Source organism: Tyto alba, unplaced genomic scaffold (genome assembly GCF_018691265.1).
Source record: "Tyto alba isolate M040663 unplaced genomic scaffold, T.alba_DEE_v4.0 Super-Scaffold_44, whole genome shotgun sequence".
Classification (NCBI taxonomy): Eukaryota; Metazoa; Chordata; class Aves; order Strigiformes; family Tytonidae; genus Tyto; species Tyto alba.
This window is the reverse complement of record NW_024881320.1, coordinates 3,080,705-3,099,970: the sequence shown is the minus strand read 5'-3', so window position 1 is coordinate 3,099,970 and position 19,266 is coordinate 3,080,705. Positions and strand designations below refer to the sequence as shown.

Below are 19,266 nucleotides of genomic sequence, written 5' to 3'. Positions count from 1 at the left end.
ACATTGTAATATCTGAAATACAATAATTCAAAATCTGAGGACAGAGACACTGAATAAATTTAATGTAGATTTTGGTAAAACTCTTGTAAATGTTGCAAGTTTTACCTCAAAAACTACCCAATCATTTTCATTGCGACAAGTTTTTTCCAATGAAAACTGCTTGATTGCATCCAATTAGTAATTTCAGATTTTTTGCATGTAATACACGTAATTTTTGCTAGATCAGAAATACAACGAAAAATACCTTGGTGCAAATAGTAAAAATAGTATACACCCATAGCTTTCAAGGTACTTTTTGTTAGAAGATGAATAAGGGAAAAGTTACTTAAATAGTCCTTACCAGCTACAACTGATGCAGGTGTTTTCAGCAGTGTACTCCCATGCTTGATGGTCTTTGAAGGAGCTTTAAGTCCACTCGGTTTTAACATACTCATCTTTTTGAAATACCAATGTTAATCCTCCTTGTTTGTAGAAACTATCTTTTTCCAAACATGGATAAAATGTATTATTTGAGTTTTTCCAACTCTGGAATAAACCTGTATATAAAAATATCAGACATGAAACAAAAATCAGTATTAACTCCTGCAGAAGAAATTTCTATATATACACATAGCCTATGTATGAATTGCATGATAAAAGATGCTTTACAATAACAACCAGAAGCATTTCCCAGGATAACATTTCCAACCCTTCGTCTTTTGAAGGCCATTTCCTATAAAAAGACACCAAGTCTGAACCTAAAACATCAACATAACTCACTTCACTGAATGTTGCTATATTCATCCTGAGCTTTAAACTATAAGGCTGTTTTAAGAAAGAAAAACAAAGCCCTTAACAGCATTACTAACATTACACATAGATATAACCACACTGCACACCCTACTGTTTTCTGTCACATTTTTCAAGTGTTGCAATATCCCAGCAAAAACAACTTGAGACTAGGGAACTAACTGCAAGAGAAATCAAGAGAACCGGGAATTTCAGGATAAAAGGAAAAAAAGTTTTTAAGAGAGATTGGAACTGAAAAATTAAGATTGACCAACAGAGTTAGACAATGACAACCAAAAAGTAAACATCCACCTCAGCTGTATGTGATCTCCTAGATCACAAGATACACTGCCTCGCAGTCCCCAACACAGTGCCCCAGCTACGCTCCTCTGGAAAGAGGAGGAGGGACTCTTCCCGATGTTGCTAGGATAGAGCCCTGCTCTGACTTGGAAGCCAGCTATAAGCTTTTCAGGGAACTGTGTCATGAGGGTTTTGCCACAGAAGGCATCTTCACGTTTTCTATGATGTGAACTCAAAGCCAAACTGTAAGGTGCCTCATCTCCCCAGCATCTTCAAAAGCATAAACTGTTCTACATGAACACAGCTTGGATATTTGCTAAGCTTTATGCATAAAGGCACTGACAGCTATGCCCACTTATAAAATATCAGTATGCATCTAAACAAAACCCTGAAGCAAAAAAGAAAAAAAAAAAAAATGGAAACATAGACATGTAGCAATAGACTGTTTGCTCAACTGTTTGCTCAGAACATGACAAACAAGAACTGTAAGGCAGGTCTCAGTCCTGCCCTTTCCTCGGCATTCTGGCACCAGTCAGTACACACACAGAGGCAGAAGCTGGCCAACTGCAAATGTCCCCAAACCATTATTACCAGTGCCCAGGTGCACACATGGGTGGGCAGCACTTTTAAAGGCAAACCAAACACTACTGAAGGAGAGACTGCAATGCTACTGGAAGACAGACTAAAGAGAGAAGCCAACTATGTCTTCTACCTACCAGGTATAAGTTCTACCCCTCATGTATTATTAATAGCCAGGACAGTAGTGTTCCTAAAAATCAATTCACTGCAAAAAAAAAAGAAAGTATCAGGCACACTGCTTTGTGAACCTAAATACCGAAGTGAAACATTTCTTCTGCTATTTCAGGATCAGCCACACCAAATTCAAGACATTTTCTAAGAAGTCTGCAAAAATTTTATACTTTTAAAAGCATTAATTACCACCATGGATGTATGGTGTTTGTCTACAATTTAAATTCTGCTCCATGAAAAGTCTGAAGTAGTGCTGTGAAGATTTCCAAACATTTTTTCCAGCATTGCCAGAAGTATGTCACCCGCCCATCTGCAGAGTTATGACTATTGAAGAGAAAAATTTCTCCATTGTTTTGCAAGACGTTTACTATTAATTTTTAAGTGGGAGCTTTCATGTTCATGAACATGAAGACAGAGTTAGCTCTCTAAAATCAAAGCACAAAGATAGGCATGAAATATGACTAAGCTGTGAAAGAACTGGGACACACACAGTTACACAGAAGAACAACTAAAGGATCACAGAAGATGTCAGTTTGGACACAGCAGGAACACAGTGGGGTTTTTTCCTCCTCTCCTACACATACCTGCCCTCCCTGCTAAATCTGAATACATCGTATTTCCTCATAATTTGTTTTAGAAATCTTCTAAAACTGCACATAGCTCTTCCATGCCGAGGACTTGAAAAGCCTTCCTTTCCTCTCTTACACACATGCAACCTACCTATTCTTCCTCACGCTGCAGGCCCTGCTCCCTCCCCTCCAATGCCAGGATCTCCATGCACGCCTCCATTCCTTTCCTCAACCCATCAAAATCCATGGAACAGAAAAACTGTACACAATAAAGAAGGATTTGGTACAAACCCAGAAATGTGAGAAGTATCAATGTCAGATCTCTTTAGTTCACACTCTTCTCTGTCAGTGCCAAACACCGTATTTATAGAAATTCAACTACCTCACACTTGGGCCAGAGCAAGTCCCCCTTAAGAAAGACTGCCTCCTACACCAGGAAGCTAGAACCTGTCTTACAGTATTTTGCCATTCTTTTCCATATACTACCTCTTTTTTTTGCCCCCAAAGAGCATTCCAGCACCACACAGGTAGTAACCATCTATATTGTGCAAGGATAGGTATATTAAAAGAAAACAAACACTAAATTACCCCCCAAAGTTACATTTTTCCATTTTCAAATCACTATTTATTAATAGATGTTTAACAAACCTCTGCTCAACAGAAAGATAGAATGTTCTAATATTGCATTTCTTGGCTCAGGGTACTCATTCATATTTTAATCTTGCTCTACACAGTCATGGGTTATATATTTGCTGCGTCATTTGCCTTTTCCAACATACAGGCCTTCAACTAGGCCAGAAGTAACACAATCCCTTGTGCCCTGGTTTCAGAGTTACTGAAATTGTAGCTTAATTCAAAAAACTGCTAAACTATAAGCAAGACATTTTGGTAAATTGCTGCCTTATTGCAATAGTGAAAATGCAACTTCTGGTCTTAGAAAGAGACAGGACCATCACAGTAGCATTTCCTAATAGAATGAAAGCACATCAATTTGCATTGAGTGATTTTAAGCATTATGCACTCCAGCACTTCCTAACAGGCTCCAGACGTCAATTATCCCATTTTAGTTCTCATAAGAGAGAGCAGCTAGCTACTTGTCTCAATTTGTTCTCTTTCCTCCCTTGAATCTGTTTCAGCTCTCCTGAAAAAGCATCTTTATAACTAATAGGCAATAACATTAATTGTAAGTTTCTCAAAAGGTCATATCAGGAATCTAAGGAAATGCCCAGAAAGACTCTGATAATATATACTACTTAAGTATTCAGAAAGCCACAAATTCTACACATACCATAACTGAGCATAGAAAAAGAGATTTTAAACACAAGCTTTACACTTGTGGGAAATACATGATGTAATACAATATGAAAATGCATTACATTCTCAAATGAATTACAAGTTTTTTTATGTGTGTTGACTACTAAAAATTTTCAAATGCATACATGAATCCTTGTATTGGCCCTTTTAGCTGATTAATAATATCCTTATTCTTACTTATCTTTTATAGACCTCTAAGTAGTGCATGGATCAAACCAATCCATAAGCAACGTGTTGAGAACCATTTGTGTACAAAAATAAATCTTTCTAATAACAGATATGAATTCTTTTAGCAAGCAGAGATTATAAATAAATAAATAAAATTTAGCACCATAACCCTGAATTAAAAAAACAGAATATTTTCCAACAGTCAAAAAATTAATTCCTATAATAAAAAGAAAATAGCTGTCTACCACAGTTTCTTTCAACACTGCATTTTCAACAACTAGTACTACACAAAGAACAAAAACTACTAAATACGGGGAAAAAAGCTAAAGCCTTAGCTCACTTCACTTAAGAGCCCTACAGTCACGACAAGAATATAACAGTACCAATAGTTCTTTAAGTTTAGTTGACATCTGAGAAGCATGCTGCCGCCACCACCACACTCTCCTTCCTCAGGACAGGTAGTGCCATAATTAAAAGTAAAACCTTTCAACTGAGAAAACATTTGAAACAATGACTTGACAATTTAAGGAAGAAACATTTGCTAACATCACTCCTCGAGACTACCATGGAACAGATGCGGTGTTTCCATGGAGAAAAGCAAGTTGTCTGTCCATTTGGTAGTGAAACAAAGAGGACATTCTAGAATAGAATAGAATAATGTTTGAATTGACTCAAAACAGACTGCATAATCTAAGTCTTCTGCATGCAGACACATGCAGTCTGACTCTGTACAGTGTACTTTGAGGCTGGAACACTACTCTCACGGTTTATTTGTACAATGAAGTGAAACAATTACTTCAGCTGATGATCATCTGCTATCAGTCATGTTCTATCTTCAAAACATTTCAAATTAAAAAGATTACTATTAAACTTAGTTAACATCATTAAGAGACTAAACACCTTCGGAAAATGCCTTTCAATGCCAACACATTTCTGAGCTCAAAAGAGACCACTTAAATGTGCCAATTCTGCTAAGCAGACCGGTGCTTTGTAGAATGCATATAAAAATTAAGACTAACAGATACAGAGTAAATATTCTAAAAGGGTTGTGCAGAGTAGCTAACTCTGCTGAATCTCACAGGGATCTGTAACCAGAGAAGATCATATGCAAGCCCTGTGGCAGTCAACTAGTAGGTATCTAGAAAACAAATTCTGATCATATCATGAAGAAAATGTAGTATGTATGAAATAAATCAGAAAATCCTTTCTTTAGAAAAGTAATAAGGAAAATATATTCCAAAGACCACCACAATCCAGTAACTTAACTTTCCTGAGAGAAAAACAAACTCACCACATAAAGCACTATGTTTGAAATAGCAGCCCGAACAGCATTTCTTAAATATCTGTTTCATACTCTTGATGTTCATACCGCTATTGCCCAGCTTTCAGAAGCTCATGAATCATTCCTCAAATATCCTGACAATGGTTTAAAGAAAGTAACTTGGAATTTTGAACCTGGAAAGTTTTCTCCTCAGGTCCATGAGTTACTCCAAGAGCTCAGACTCTTCGTAGTTACAAATGCTTACAACTCCTAAAATTATTGCAATCTTAAAACTTTAAAGCATATAATCATCTTCTGTATAATTCAGATCTAATTCTTGTTACAGCTCTAAAAGTCGTATTTGCAGTCTCCTAGTCTGATATTACATTTCTGTACAAAGTGAATATGTATATTTCCAAAAGCACTTAAAATAATGTCTTTAGTTGAATTCAATAGCTTTTAAATTTTATACTCGGTTTAAAAATACAAACACAATTTGGCTTTGAACAAAAGAAATACCTTTGCATTGCACTGCTATTTACTTCTCGCTACCTCTTTAAGAATATTTCTCTCTTTGGAAGAATGTGCCAGATCAGAGACCAACTTCTGGAAGGTTCAGACAGGAGTGAGATTAATTCATCCACAGCAGGTCCACAAACTGGCCAGACTGGGACATACCCACTACCATCCTTATTGAAACAATTCTGGATGAGGTAGACATAGCAGAGGGATAAGTTGCAGAAAGCAAATAGCCTCACACACTCTCCCTAAATAGCATTTCCTATTGCCATCATCTTGTTTTGTTTCCGAGGAAGAATACAAGTATAGTCCTCCACTAGTGCATACTATGCAGCCAGATTTCTCATGTTCAGGAAAATTGCAATGTCAGCACACTCAGTGTGTGAGAGATGAGCCGCATCCTGGAACAACAGCCTTCCTGATCATGATGCTTCCTCTGCCACACTCTGGGTCTACTGCAGATATTTCATACTGGGCAACTAAAAAGACTGAATCACTATTTTGCAAGTATTGGATTACATTTACAATTAAACAATTCCACAGCACACAGCATCCAATGTAAATGTCACACTAAGCTTCAAAGTCAGTTCTGCAACAGTTACAAGTACTTAAACCAAAAAAATGGATTTGGAAGACTTCATGCATTAACTTTTCAGAACTTCTCTTGTAATGATGTAGCACACTTTGTATTCCTAGCCATTTACTACTCAAATAAACCATTCTGGAGCTATGAATTCACATCAAGGTCCTCTGCGTTTAGCCACTAAAGCCAATTAATGAAATGGTAAGTGAACTTCTCTCTGAACCTAATGCTCATGGCTTAGTGCAAATTCAGCATGTTTTCTCAGCTCCAAAGCATTTATTGAATGAGTAGCGAGTTCAGACTAAAACAAGCCAGAATGTACTGTAGGCATTTGATAACAAAGCAAGTCACAAACAGCAAATTATTACGGTACTGATGTAACATCCACTGCAGTACTCACTGTTAAACCAAACTGATTATCTGAATGTTGCTCAAGAATTTAACTGTACTGTTCAGAGATTAGACTGTAGGATTACAGAGGCATCTTCAGGTATCATGTAAATTGAAATTAATTGAATTTAAGAAAGAATTTATATATAAACCAGAAAATAAACAGAATTAAGAATTAAAGATTTCAATAGAATAAGGGTTGGCATTTGGGAGTCTACATTTGATTACTCATTCAACACAGCAATTAGAAGAAAGGAGCATTTAAAAACACGACTTCAGTTTTGTCTCCCAGAAACCATGGATTTTTATGTTAATTAGTCAAGTAATATGATGATCTGAATAGATTCTTCAGGTACACCACTACTATAAGAAAAGACACTAAAATAATATGCATCATTTAATTAAAAGTTTATCAGGCTAAGTGCCATCAGATTGTATTTATTTGGCTTACTAGATGCTCTGCTTACTGTCAGTATCAAAATATATGGGCCAGCATGTGCCTATCACACCAGTGTTTTGTACAGTGGTGTGATAAATGCAAAAAAAAAAACCTGCATTTAAAACTCAGCTGATCAGGTAGAAAAAAAATAAAAGGAATCCAGATATTTATTTCAGATCTGTTGTTTGCAGATATCTCTATAGGAAATAAAAATTTAAGAAGAAAATAAGCAAGAACATCTCCTAATTTACATAGGATCGTTCTTCTTATGACACTCTACTTCAGCTCACTCCAGCCTAACACAATATAACCATTGTATGAATTCAGGAGAGGTATACCCCTCACAAAGGCAAACACTCATCCTACATGAACCACAAAACCTCAGTTTCTCATACCACGTTCTTAACATAAATACAAATTTTGTAAGGGACAGATTCTTGAAGAAGTGCATCTTGAAGAAGTTTATTTTAAGTAGGCATAACTACTAAATTAACAGAATGAAAGCAATCCTTTGCTCTTCTGAAGTGCCTTCAAAAGTCACTACTAGTACTAGGATTATTCCAGGAAACTACTGTTGCATGCAAGTGTTAGTACATCTTTAACTCAAAATACAGTTTACTTTTGCCACCATAAAAATACAAAACCAAAAGCTTGTAGTAAGTTGGGAAGTATGCCCACTGGTATGACACAGCTCATTTGACAGCGTCGTTGACTTGAACATATCTTGAAACCAAGAGTGGCTGACAAATTACTCACACTGAATCATATTTATACAATCACCAGCAGAGGTCCTGAAAAATCTTTCAACTCTATTTTAAAGGGCATTTGTTTTGATAAACATTACATAGTCTGAAGCAAGTAGCATGTTTGGTGAAACAAAGACACCTAGAGGATATTCAAAACAGTCCCAACACTAACACAAACACTATGCCTTGTCATCACTCATCCCACTATCAAGCAACCATCACACCACACAGTGTAAGGACATCCCATAAATAGCTACTGGTTTTCTGTAACTTCAAAGAGTGAATCTCTGTTTCCTTAAGAACTCAGAAGACACTCCTACTTTCTTGTACACTTAGAGGGACTGGGAAAGAACAAAATTTGTTGTTTGGGAATCAATCCAAGCACCCCATGATACTGTCCCTCATTAAGGACATGGCTAACCTAGAGCTCAGCCAGCAACTTCAGATTTGTCTCTTAACTGGGATAGATAGTAGACGCTGTGTTTCTGTATCATGGTGATGACTTGAACTATTTTCCATGTGAGCTCAAAGATCCATAGCATATTCAGGACCAAAAACTGTTTGATCATCTTTCATTATCAGGATTTTATGACAGCCAGGCCTGCATACAAATCTGTATTTCTCCTTTCATTTTGAACCTGTTGTGTATTTTCTACTAAATAAAAGGCAGGAGATTTCTTTAAAAAAAAAAAAATTAAAAACTTACGAGTGTCACAGATGTACACCAACTGGTAGGGGGGAGACTTGTATACAAATAAGTCTGAGTCTCTCCTAACAACTTTAGATCAGACCAACTGGTTTCTGAAGCAAAATGGAAAACCATCAATACACTTGCCATCAATACACTTGGTAGCAGCAGGTTATCAGTGTGTTTGGAGATAATAAAAAATTGGAATATAAAATAGTTAGGAAGGCAACCACTATGAGATGCAAGCCCACTGAAAATTAAAGGGGTTTAGTGATACTGATAAGTTGGTAAATAAGACACATGGCTGTTTTTCTGTCTTGGAAAGTACAGGATATTCACTGCAAACTGGATAAACAGGATTCTCTCTGCGTATCCTTGGGAAAGGGAAAAGGCAGGATAAATTCTTGTAACCAAGAAATTGTATTAAGAACAAGATGAATCAGATCAAAGATAGTAAGAGGCTTCAGACCTCAAACCATTAGTCAGAAATTACAGCAATGCTATGAGGAAGGTTAATTCATTAAAGCTTCTGATCTGCTTATGGATTTTAAGTCTGCATCAAGGACTTTAAGTCACCTCCTCTTATCATTCTACAACTTGCTATGCTCATTCAGATTCCTTGATGCCTCAAGATCCTCAGTAAAAAAATATATCATTGAAACATAAAGACTGATGAATATGAAGCACACATAAGAGAGGATGACTGTAACAGTAAAAAAACTATTTTGGGCTAGCAATTTATGAGTAACTTTCTCTCAATCTAGGTTGCTATTTCTAAACACAGTCTGTTCAATTTTTTAAAGATTCCCATCTTTAATTAATAAGGAAGAGCTAATAACTGTTAAAGAGCTTTATAAAAAAAAGTAAAAGAAAACATGATGCAAACTCTAACACTTCAAGTTGACACTGTACACGTGCATTACAAAAATGTTGCTGCTGTAGTCTATTAAAAGATCAGAAAGCACATGATCCTCCTAAGCACACATCATTCTCTACAGAGTGAGTCAAGGACTGAGAAGTAGAGAAAGTTTTCACCCAAGAAAGTAAATAATTGCCACCTCTTCTGGTAAGCCCACTATCAATACTTACTACTTTTCCTACATTTTTCCAAGGAAATTCTTCCCTTTCCCAAAAGCCCTCCATTTTGATAACAAGAAGACTAATTTATTTGACTTTCTGCACTGTCATCTTCTGATGATAACGCACTTCAACCATCCCAGTAAGTGCATTCAGCCTACAGTAACAATTATGATTTTGGAATAGTAGAACATAAAGTTTAAGTTACTTGGGATCTAAAGCTTAAATAAAAGTTTGAGAAGGAAAATATCATCTCTTGTCAGCCTCAAAATCAAATGCAGACAAACAAAGACACAAGGCTTCTCCCTAATACAATTACAGATGAAGCAGCTGAAACAAAGATGCTGCTTTTTATAGTAAGAATTTAATTCTGATAGACTTGGGTGAAATTGTAACTGTTTCACACTCTTTGAAAACATCAAGTCAGCAATCCTTTTTTAGCTCTCCATGTTCTTAGCCTTTTAAATTAGCACCATAACTGCTATACGGCTGGCATATAATAAAGTACAAATACAGAACTTAGATAAATACTGCTGTGATTGAGTGGATGCTGCTGCCAAGCAGAGAAGGAGAATGAGAGCGTCAGATAAACTAACTCTATCAAATACCAAGTTTCTCTCTTTGCCTTGCAATTTCCCCTCAAAACAAGCTAAAAATATAGACTAACTATAAAAATCAGGAAAACTGAGCAACTTTTAATGGTGTTCCTCCTTGAAACAACAGAGTGAAGACATGTCTTATAAATTAAAAGAATGTATAAATTAAAAGAATACCACCCAAGAGTCTTCTGTCTGAGTTTGTACAAATAATTGATGAAACATTCCAGGTGGAAAACAGTTAGGTGGGTGCTAAAGTAGAAACTTGTACAGTCTGTTCTTAGATAAATCTTCTAAATCCTTTCCAGCCTTTCAGAGGCCAGGAGCTAGATACCAGACCCATGGGTATTTCTAAGGCTCAGTTGTACCACTCTAAGTCGTGCGAGGGCAACATCACACTGCAAAAATAAATGCATGCAGAGGACAGACAGCTGGATAAGCACAGACATATTAGTAGATGTTTGAAACCATCAGGAACCATGCTGCTGACAGAGCTGGCTTAGTTCTGCTGGTCAAGAAGAACAAAATGGTTGCTCCAGCAGAAATTGGCATCTAGCTGAGGGCAGCTGAGATTACAGCTAATGCAGTATATAATTGCCTTTCATTAAATAACAAAACACCATCCATCTGAGACATTTCTAAACACGCCAGTCCAAGAAGGATTCCAGTGCATTACTTCTTATATGTGCCAGCAGAGCCAGTAGTCCCTGAGGAATGCCAAAAGATTAAACAAGAGCCGCATTCATCCATGGTCATCATGTTCAAACATTAGAAAACTTGCATTCAACATACAGAGTTAACATTTGACCTGAATGTTTTAGAGAGAGAGAAAGAAAAGCAGTTTTGAAAAATCATATTGGCAAGACAGATCACTCTGTTTCTTCTGAAGGAAGATCTATTTTGAAATATTCTCAGTCACTCCCAGGAAAAAACTTAACAGGGCTAAAAGGATAAAGGGAGGAACACTAAACGAATTCTCCAATATGCTTAAGCTAAGTAAATAAAGGTTGTTTATTTCCTACAGTGTACCTCCATGATGAGGATACAAGACAGCTGTTTTTCTGCCCCTTGCTAGGGGCTTTTTTAAAAGAAATCATACAAATTATATTAAATTTTTTTTTTTCCAGATAAAATCCTCCACTTGATCCCTAAAGATACAGACATTTGTGGTCACATTCCCAAGCTTTTCTGCTTCAGCCAACACATCCCTTCAACACACACAGACCCTTAGTGCACTTTAGCACTGATAGAAAATCTTCTAGCATGTATAAGGACTGGACAGGAAGAGAACCCTGAAGTCTTGTAATTTTGAATCAAGAACTAGTAATGCTCTGCACATGTTTCAGTCATTCTACGTTCAGTATGTAAATGAAGAAGTTTTGTACCTAAGTAGTTATACATTGCTTAGACTAACATACATTGCTGTCGGGTCTGGGGATGGAAGTTATTTACTTTTCCTTGCAGTATCTAATTTGCTATCTTATTACACATTGTAGCAGGTGCACACAGACACACACTTAAGATAAAACACTCCCAGACATTTCTCGTTTCAGAATTATATGCATATTTCTGTTCTTCAAATAAAATTCTTCACAAAACAGCAGGCATAAAGGCACTTCCTCTTTTATACCTCTTTTCTTCCTTCTTCCTACACATTAATACAGGTATCACATGCTTTAAAATCTTTCTGCTCAGAGATCTCAAAGCAACCTGTGAACTTCCATAAAACCCTAACCATTCAGCCTGCTGGGTAAGTGAAGGGGTGGGGCAGAGAGTTTTCCTTTCATGGTCATATTTTTAAGCATGAACATATACAATCACAAACTAAATTTTTTCCCCCCATACTATGTTTCAGAAGAGTTTTTTGTAGTATTGGCTTTTGGTTTTGGGGGTTTTCTGTGGTGTTTTTTTTTTTTTATTATTATTATTATTTAGAGCACATACACAAAGATGTGATAATGAAAGGGAAAACTAACTCCCGATTTTAATGCATCAGGAGCCACATCAACATGTGAGTAACAGCAACAATTACCTTGTGCCCCATGACAGCTGAGGCACAGAAGAAAGAGCACTGCACCGCCTTAGGCAGCAGCACTAGTGATCTAGCGGAAAGCAGGAGGGCCCTAGAGCACACACAGCCTGGGCATCCCACAGGTCTAACGCCGGCTACAAACACGGCAGTGAACTCTGGCTGAGCCACCCGGAACCGTGAGGAGATAGAAGAGCAACTCACCTACAAATCAGTAGCTTGAAAAAGAAAACAAGCATGGGGAGCAAAGTCAAAAAAAAAAAAAAAAAATCTAAGGTAAATTATAAACCAAATCATTAATCGGTAAAATATCAGGATGGTGAGAAATGCAGGTCAGCCTTTACCGTGAAATACTCAGATTCCTTCCCCACAGAATCATCCCCTCAGGCCGCCAAGCACCGCGCTACGTTTTCGAAGGGTAAGACCCGAGCAGAGACATTGTGCCAGACGCCCCGTCCCTACCTGCTCCTCACCTACCGCCACGACACCCAAGCGCCCTGCGCCGTTGGAGGCGGGACCGGGGAAGGCCCCGGGAGCACGGACGGGGCTGTCCCGCCGGGGCCACACCAGAGCGGAATGAGCCCGGCAAACCCGAGCACACGGCTGGGAAACCAGCCGAACCGGCTGCTGTCACCGCGGCCCCGGCAGGCCGGCGGGGAAGCGCGGGCACGTGTGGCGGAGGCCAACAGTTCCCCGCCCGCCCCGGCTCCCGGGGCCTCGCCCCACCCAGCCCCGCATCGCCCCAACGCCGCTCCCCTCAGCCCCACAGCGGCTCCCTCAACGCCTCCGCCCCGCACCCGCCGAGGCGCCCAGGCGGGAAGCGGAGGCCCCGAGACGGGAGGCGGCCGGCGGTTCCCCCCTCGCCCTCAGACGGCGCCATGGCGAGCCCGGGAGCGCCGCCGCCGCCCTCCCCGCTCAGGGCCCCAACGGCGGCCTCACCGCTGCCGCCTTCAGCTCCGCGGCGCCGCCGCCTTCCCCGGCCGCAGCTCCCGCCGCCTCCTCCTCCTCCTCTGCAGCGGCGGCGGCGCCTCCCCGGCTCGCAGGGGGCGGGGCGGGCAGTCAACGTCTGCGCCCGGCCGGGCCCGTGGCACCGTGAGGCGGAGACTGCAGCAGCGGGAACCGCGCCTCCCCCCGCGCCCCTTCCCCGCGCTCTCCTTTCGCCCCCTTTTCCCTTTGTCTCCCCCGCCCCTTCCACCTCCCAGGCTTTGTCCGCCCTCCCCGCGAGGGGTGCCCGCCGCCGGTGGGCAGAGGGGGAAGGAGCGGTTCTCCTCGGTGTAACCCCCTCTGCCCTCCCGGCAGCCGGGGGACTCGGCTGGGGGTCCCTGCAGCGGGGAGGGGGCCCGAGCCCCGGTAGCGCTGCCCCCCCAGGGGAAAGCGCTGCGGCAGCAGAAGGGGGAGAAGAGACAGGGAGGTATGGGGCACATAGCTCTTAAGGGATGAATAACTTTACTCTCTGCTGCTTTTCTCCATTTTCCTTTTGTCCTAATGCTCAGAAATGTATCCTTTGCTTTCTCCAAAGTACTTAATATTTTAATTTTCATTGTGTTTGCCAAGCAACGCATTGAAACCTGGCTTTATCCTTCTTGCTAAAGTTCAAGCAGGTGGAGCAGGATCTCCAGCACCATCATCAACAATTTAATACCAATTTTCAAAGCTGAATCAAACAGCTCTGCTCCATTTCCTTACCTCTTATAAATAGGCAACAGAGCCCAGCCCGAGATGGCCCATAACTGCTGAATTCATCACAAAGCAAACCTCAGTTTGCAGTCTCACAGATCACTTCGTTTCTGCATGATGCCATTCAAACAAAAGGGTGATGAGAAAGCAGTTCCATTGCTGGAGACTGATTGCAATTTGTGTTTCATTTTGGCTTCATTCTTGGCATTAATCCAGCATGGTAAAGCACAAAATGATGTGACGCAGTCCCCCAAATAATAGGTTTCAACTAGATCAGCATTTAGCAATGTTTGTCAGAATTTCACTTCCTAAATGTTAAATAGAATCTCTTACCATGGCCATTAGCTGTTGAAACAGATACTCAAATCCATGTACAGACACCTTCCTTTCTCCCTGCAAAATCTGATGAAAAGTTTTGCTGAATAAGAACTTCAGGATTTAAATATTAGATTGTATTTAGAAGTGCAGAGCCAGCAAATGATTGCTTGAAACAAAAAACTGACCCTGCAGTCTCTAGTATGGAAATAATCCCCACCACAAAAATTGCAATTAGGGTAAAAACTAGAATGTCAGACTAATTTTACAGAACACTTGCCCAAGTATCTGTTGGCTTGAGAGCCACAGTTGTGAGCCTTTGTGCTTGATTCTGGTATTGTAAATTTGAGCTTTCTGTACTGAATTGATGATAATATAGAAGGTGTTTTCCTCTAAGTGTATCAGTTTCCATAATTTTCCTTCATTAATTTGATTTTTTACCTCACAGTTATTTCATTACCATGTAAGTAATTTCAAGCGTAGGCAGTTCAATGCACGATGTTAAAAGTTTTCATAAGCAATATTAGACTGATGTATCTAGTACAGACCACAGTCAGCTTGTTAGTGGTCGCAATAGCGAATAGAACTTATCTACACACAGCAGATAAGCAGGCACTTCTTTATTCCAATGCTGGGGAACACGGGGGGTAGCTCCACCAAAAAAATGTGTTCACCAACAGGTACAAAGCACAACATATTTATACACTTTTTCACCAGAGTCATGGTTACATAAGATCAACAAAATTCATAAAGTTTAGTTTGACCTTAATGATTGGCTTTCAGTTACCTCACCTTACCTATATTCCTATTCTACAGAAATCATAGGTCTTTACTGATTGATTTGAATAGAATGAGGGGAGGGTAATGATCAGCATATTCATGTTATTTCCTGGAAATCATCATCATATGCAAATGTCTCTAACACATGCGTGGTTATGTTGGACGGGGGTCCTCTGGTGGTCGTTGATAGTCTTCCTCACTATGTCCTCTGATTGAACTCCATCCTTGCACATGCTCAATTCATCTTTGGCCGATGCTCATTTCTTCTTTGGTTGATCTTCCAAACCAAACCCAGTATCTTCTGGTACCTATTGTTTTGACTCAAGATCCATAACCAGTACCCATTGTTTTAATTCAGAATCCATAACGATTCGTACAGTGTTCAAGGCACACACCATACTAGCTACCTATTCCTAAGGGCCTTAGTGTGCTTTATATTCTCATATCTGCTGTAACTCCATTTTAAAATCAAAACCATGTTCTAAACTAAAATCAAAATAATATTCTAGGATTCAAGCTATTTTGTTAAGGTAACTGCAACAAGCTGACTCTTGAAGATAGAAACTGAGTCACAGGTTTGTGCTGTTCTTGCAGAACTTGTAATAAAATGTAAGCAGTAAATAAGTAGTAAAATAAGACTAAATATAATTCAAATGTGTAAGTAGCTTTCTTTAGTCCTTGCAAGGCTAAAGCTAGAAGTGTCCCGTTACTAAAGCAAGAATTGAGAATGATGTTGCATAGATCAAAAGCTTCTATCCATAAAGTGAATGTGCCATTGGTTTTTCATATAATTTACTAGTGAACAGAATCATAGCTTCAGTATCAAAGTAAACAAACAAGAAAGTTAGTTATCCATCGTTCAACCAGTATCAAACCTTCATACCACAAAAAAGTAGCTTTAGAGCAACTGTAACTTAAGTTCATCCCAATTAGAAATGGTTGACTTAGCTTCCATGTACCAGTCTACACTTAGCTGGAGATACACACAGACCTTGATAACACTAACATCTAGTACGTTCACATCCAATTTGTAGCAATCATTATAAAAAAAGATGCTGGTGCTATAAATCATGGTACTGTAAAGGACTAAATAGGATTGAAAGCCAGAGTTTCTTTGATTTCAGTCTTAGTGGTTCTCTCTTCTGAACTACCTGATCAGATCAGTCAACACATAATATACAGATATTGCCCTAACTACAGAAACAGGAATTGCTGGATGCTTTAGGAAAATTCAGGATGCTGACATAACTACTGGCATCCTGGCCACAGGTATAAGGCCCGCTTTAGAATTAAAATGGTTTTCTTCAATAATGTGGGAACACCAGCTGAAATTGTTTCTGCCCTTTTTCAGACACGTGAAGGGTCCAAAATTATTGAAGCTTTCAGAATAGATAAAATGTTCTTTAAGAACTGCATTCAAGGATATAATGATTTAAGAGATACATTTTTATATTCAGTGGGACATATCCACAAGCATGAAGATTTTGAGTACTGGATTTTTTCATGTGAATGATCTTTTCAATATCCACATTTGGCAATTCCTATAAAGAACTGCTTCAGAAAAAAACAATTAATTGCCATTTTTTTTTTTTTAATCACAGAAGTGCTGCTTCAAAAATCCCAGCACAGAAACTTGCACTATTATTTTCTTTAGTTCCTTCTGGTTTTGCAAAAATACAACAGCATTCTTCCCTCTCTTTTTAACCTGAGTGGTACATGTTGCTCATCTATTTACATCTATACTGATACCAAAGAGATTCAGTGTCCTGAAGCCTCATGCTTATTATTACTGTTTTTGGCTTTAAATTTATGTCTCCAAAACTGGCAGCCTTTGACTGATAGGTTATGCTAGATGAAAAACTGCCCTTTTAGCCTTAGTTATCATGGATGCAACAGTTCCAAAAAAAAAAAAAAATACTGCAGATGTGGTAGTTACTTTCACAGCTTAGTAGATTGAAAGGCTGAAAGAAGTCTTTCCATTCTCTATGTACTTACTGGTTTCCTTCCCTAGGTCAGCCATATTACTCAGCAGCAGTACAAAAAAGCTCTGCAAGTCCATGCCCTTTGTTGGGTTGCTACACAAGATAAAATTGCATCCAATTTTACATTATTTGTTCTACCCAACACGGGTAAAACAACAGAGAACAGTATTTGAACAAACAGTACTTAAAGAATCCTTTCTGCATGACTGTTTAAACAAGGTACTTAACATTAATGTTCATCTTGATTATGAGTGCTTCATTTCACAGATAACTGAGAAACCATAGTCTATTAAAAAAGATGAGCTATGCAAATCATTCTACCACTTATGTAAATATCAACAAAAGCTGAATTCTCACCTGCAGAGAAGCTAAGCAGGTTTTTTTTGTTCCTACTGAGAGTGCTGACTTCTAAAGAAAGGGTAAATACATTTTTATTCAGTCACTGGATGACAGCTAAATATACATTGTAAAAAAATCTTATGTCAAATCTTTGTCGCTTATACTTAAAAGTTTAGGAAGAGTCCAATCATCACACATTAACTACCACGTTATTAAATCCATCCTGTTTGTAAGCTTCTCCAAGGATCAAGACCAATTCCTACTTCTGACTCATCCCTTCCCACCACCCAAAACCTAAGTATGACTCTACAATGTATTAGGAACAGCATCAATCTTCAGTGGCATTCACCTACCAGAGGCAATACAGCCATGTTACAAAATGAAGGTACTACAGAGTTCCATGGCAACTACCAATGCATTTGAAACACTTTAATTATATTTGAGCTTTTTCCTCCTCTTCGATTTTTTTTTTCCCCAGCTATCTTGCCTTAGAATTTGCAGTAAAAATAATTCTGAGCAGCTAACACATCTTTCAGATATCTTCTCGAGTCTCAGCTATTTCTCTTCTAATGACATTTTAAGGACTGTGAATTAGGTTATAAAACTGTAAGTTGGAAATTCAAATCTTTTTAAGAGACAACTAGCCACCTAACTGATACACTGAATATTTTGCACAGATTAGATATTTTTAGATGTGCGTAAGTATTTTTAAATACTTTTGCTGTTCCAAAAGCAAACATGAGTACTATGCCAACAGGATCTGTGGGAAAATTTGAGTGATGCCTGCTCACACTATACCCACCTCATTACAAATTTTATTACTCATTCATTTTAGTAGCATAATCTAGGTTATTATGCCACACCCATCACCATGGGAATATGACTTAAAAGTACCAAAAATATTTTGCTAATCAGCTTTTTCTCAGACCTAGTAGTGTGATCTGATTGCAGTTTCAATGTACAAGACATTTGAGTACACTTGACAGATTAAAAAAATTAAATAATTACAAGCATCTTCAATGCAGCAACAATATATAGCACTTGATAGACACAGTGAAGTATAGATAAATAGTATAGATAAATATCTAAGAGATCAAGACAAATTCACTCCTAACCATGACAGGAACAGCAGGGATAACTCCCCACTCCTAATTAACTCTATGTCTTACAGCAGAGGTAAATACAGCAGTTTTACTTACTGGTTCTGCTCGATCTTCTCAGTGTTATCCGTACTGACCACCACATCCATAGAAAGGACAATTTAAAAAATAACATTTAAAAGAACAATTTAAAATATACCTCTGAGTGCCCAGTATTTTGTACTATTACCCTTATTTCAAATTAATTACTAGAAGTTAAAACCAAAAATCATACAGTTCCTGCCATAGGCAGTCTGCTTTTCTGAGATCAAAACATATGCATTACAAAAATCTTAAGAAAAAAAAAAAATATTACAGGAACTTTTCTAAGTTTTCTTTACAATTTGAAAAGCAGAAGAGTAACAAATGGAAGTATTCTATTCCCAGCTCTGTTTTGCTTTATCAGGTAAGCAAAGAAATTTTTAGGCTAACAGAGGATAAGTTGTTGGAGTGTTTTTTGTTGTTTTTTTTGTTTGTTTGTTTGTTTGTTTTTTAATATATGGATTATGCAGATCATTACTGAAAAAGGGTTTTGATCTTGGAAGCCTCAGACTTGAAACTAAACATCTACAGATGTTTAAGATGGATAGAATAAGAAAAAAAAAGGAAGAAGAGTTCTCAGTGTACGGTATAGGTGGTCTAAATCTAATAGTTCATGCTCTAATTCGTAACAGGCTTCAGGGACAGCATCTAAATACCCTGCCCAGACAGCCCAAATCCCCAGCAGGCCTGGTAGCCCAGTGCTTTCCACTGGCTCCCCCCAAGCAGCTCCTGGCTCAGCATTTTTATAGTCCCATGCTAGCAGTCTACTGAAGTGCCTACTTTTGCCTATCAATA

The 19,266-nt window shown here is 38.7% G+C and overlaps 1 protein-coding gene across 12 annotated transcripts in view; it reads right to left on the bottom strand.

The window, feature by feature from the left end:
* CLIP1 (CAP-Gly domain containing linker protein 1) overlaps positions 1 to 536 on the bottom strand; it is a 59,314-nt gene extending 58,778 nt beyond the window's left edge. For all 12 annotated transcript variants that reach the window (XM_033008184.2, XM_033008185.2, XM_033008186.2 and 9 more), the window contains exon 1: positions 341 to 536. In XM_033008184.2, coding sequence (XP_032864075.2) covers positions 341 to 434 — 94 coding nt within the window. In that variant the 5' untranslated portion in view covers positions 435 to 536. The remainder of the gene's footprint in view (positions 1 to 340) is intronic.
* Between the last annotated feature and the right edge of the window lie 18,730 nt (positions 537 to 19,266).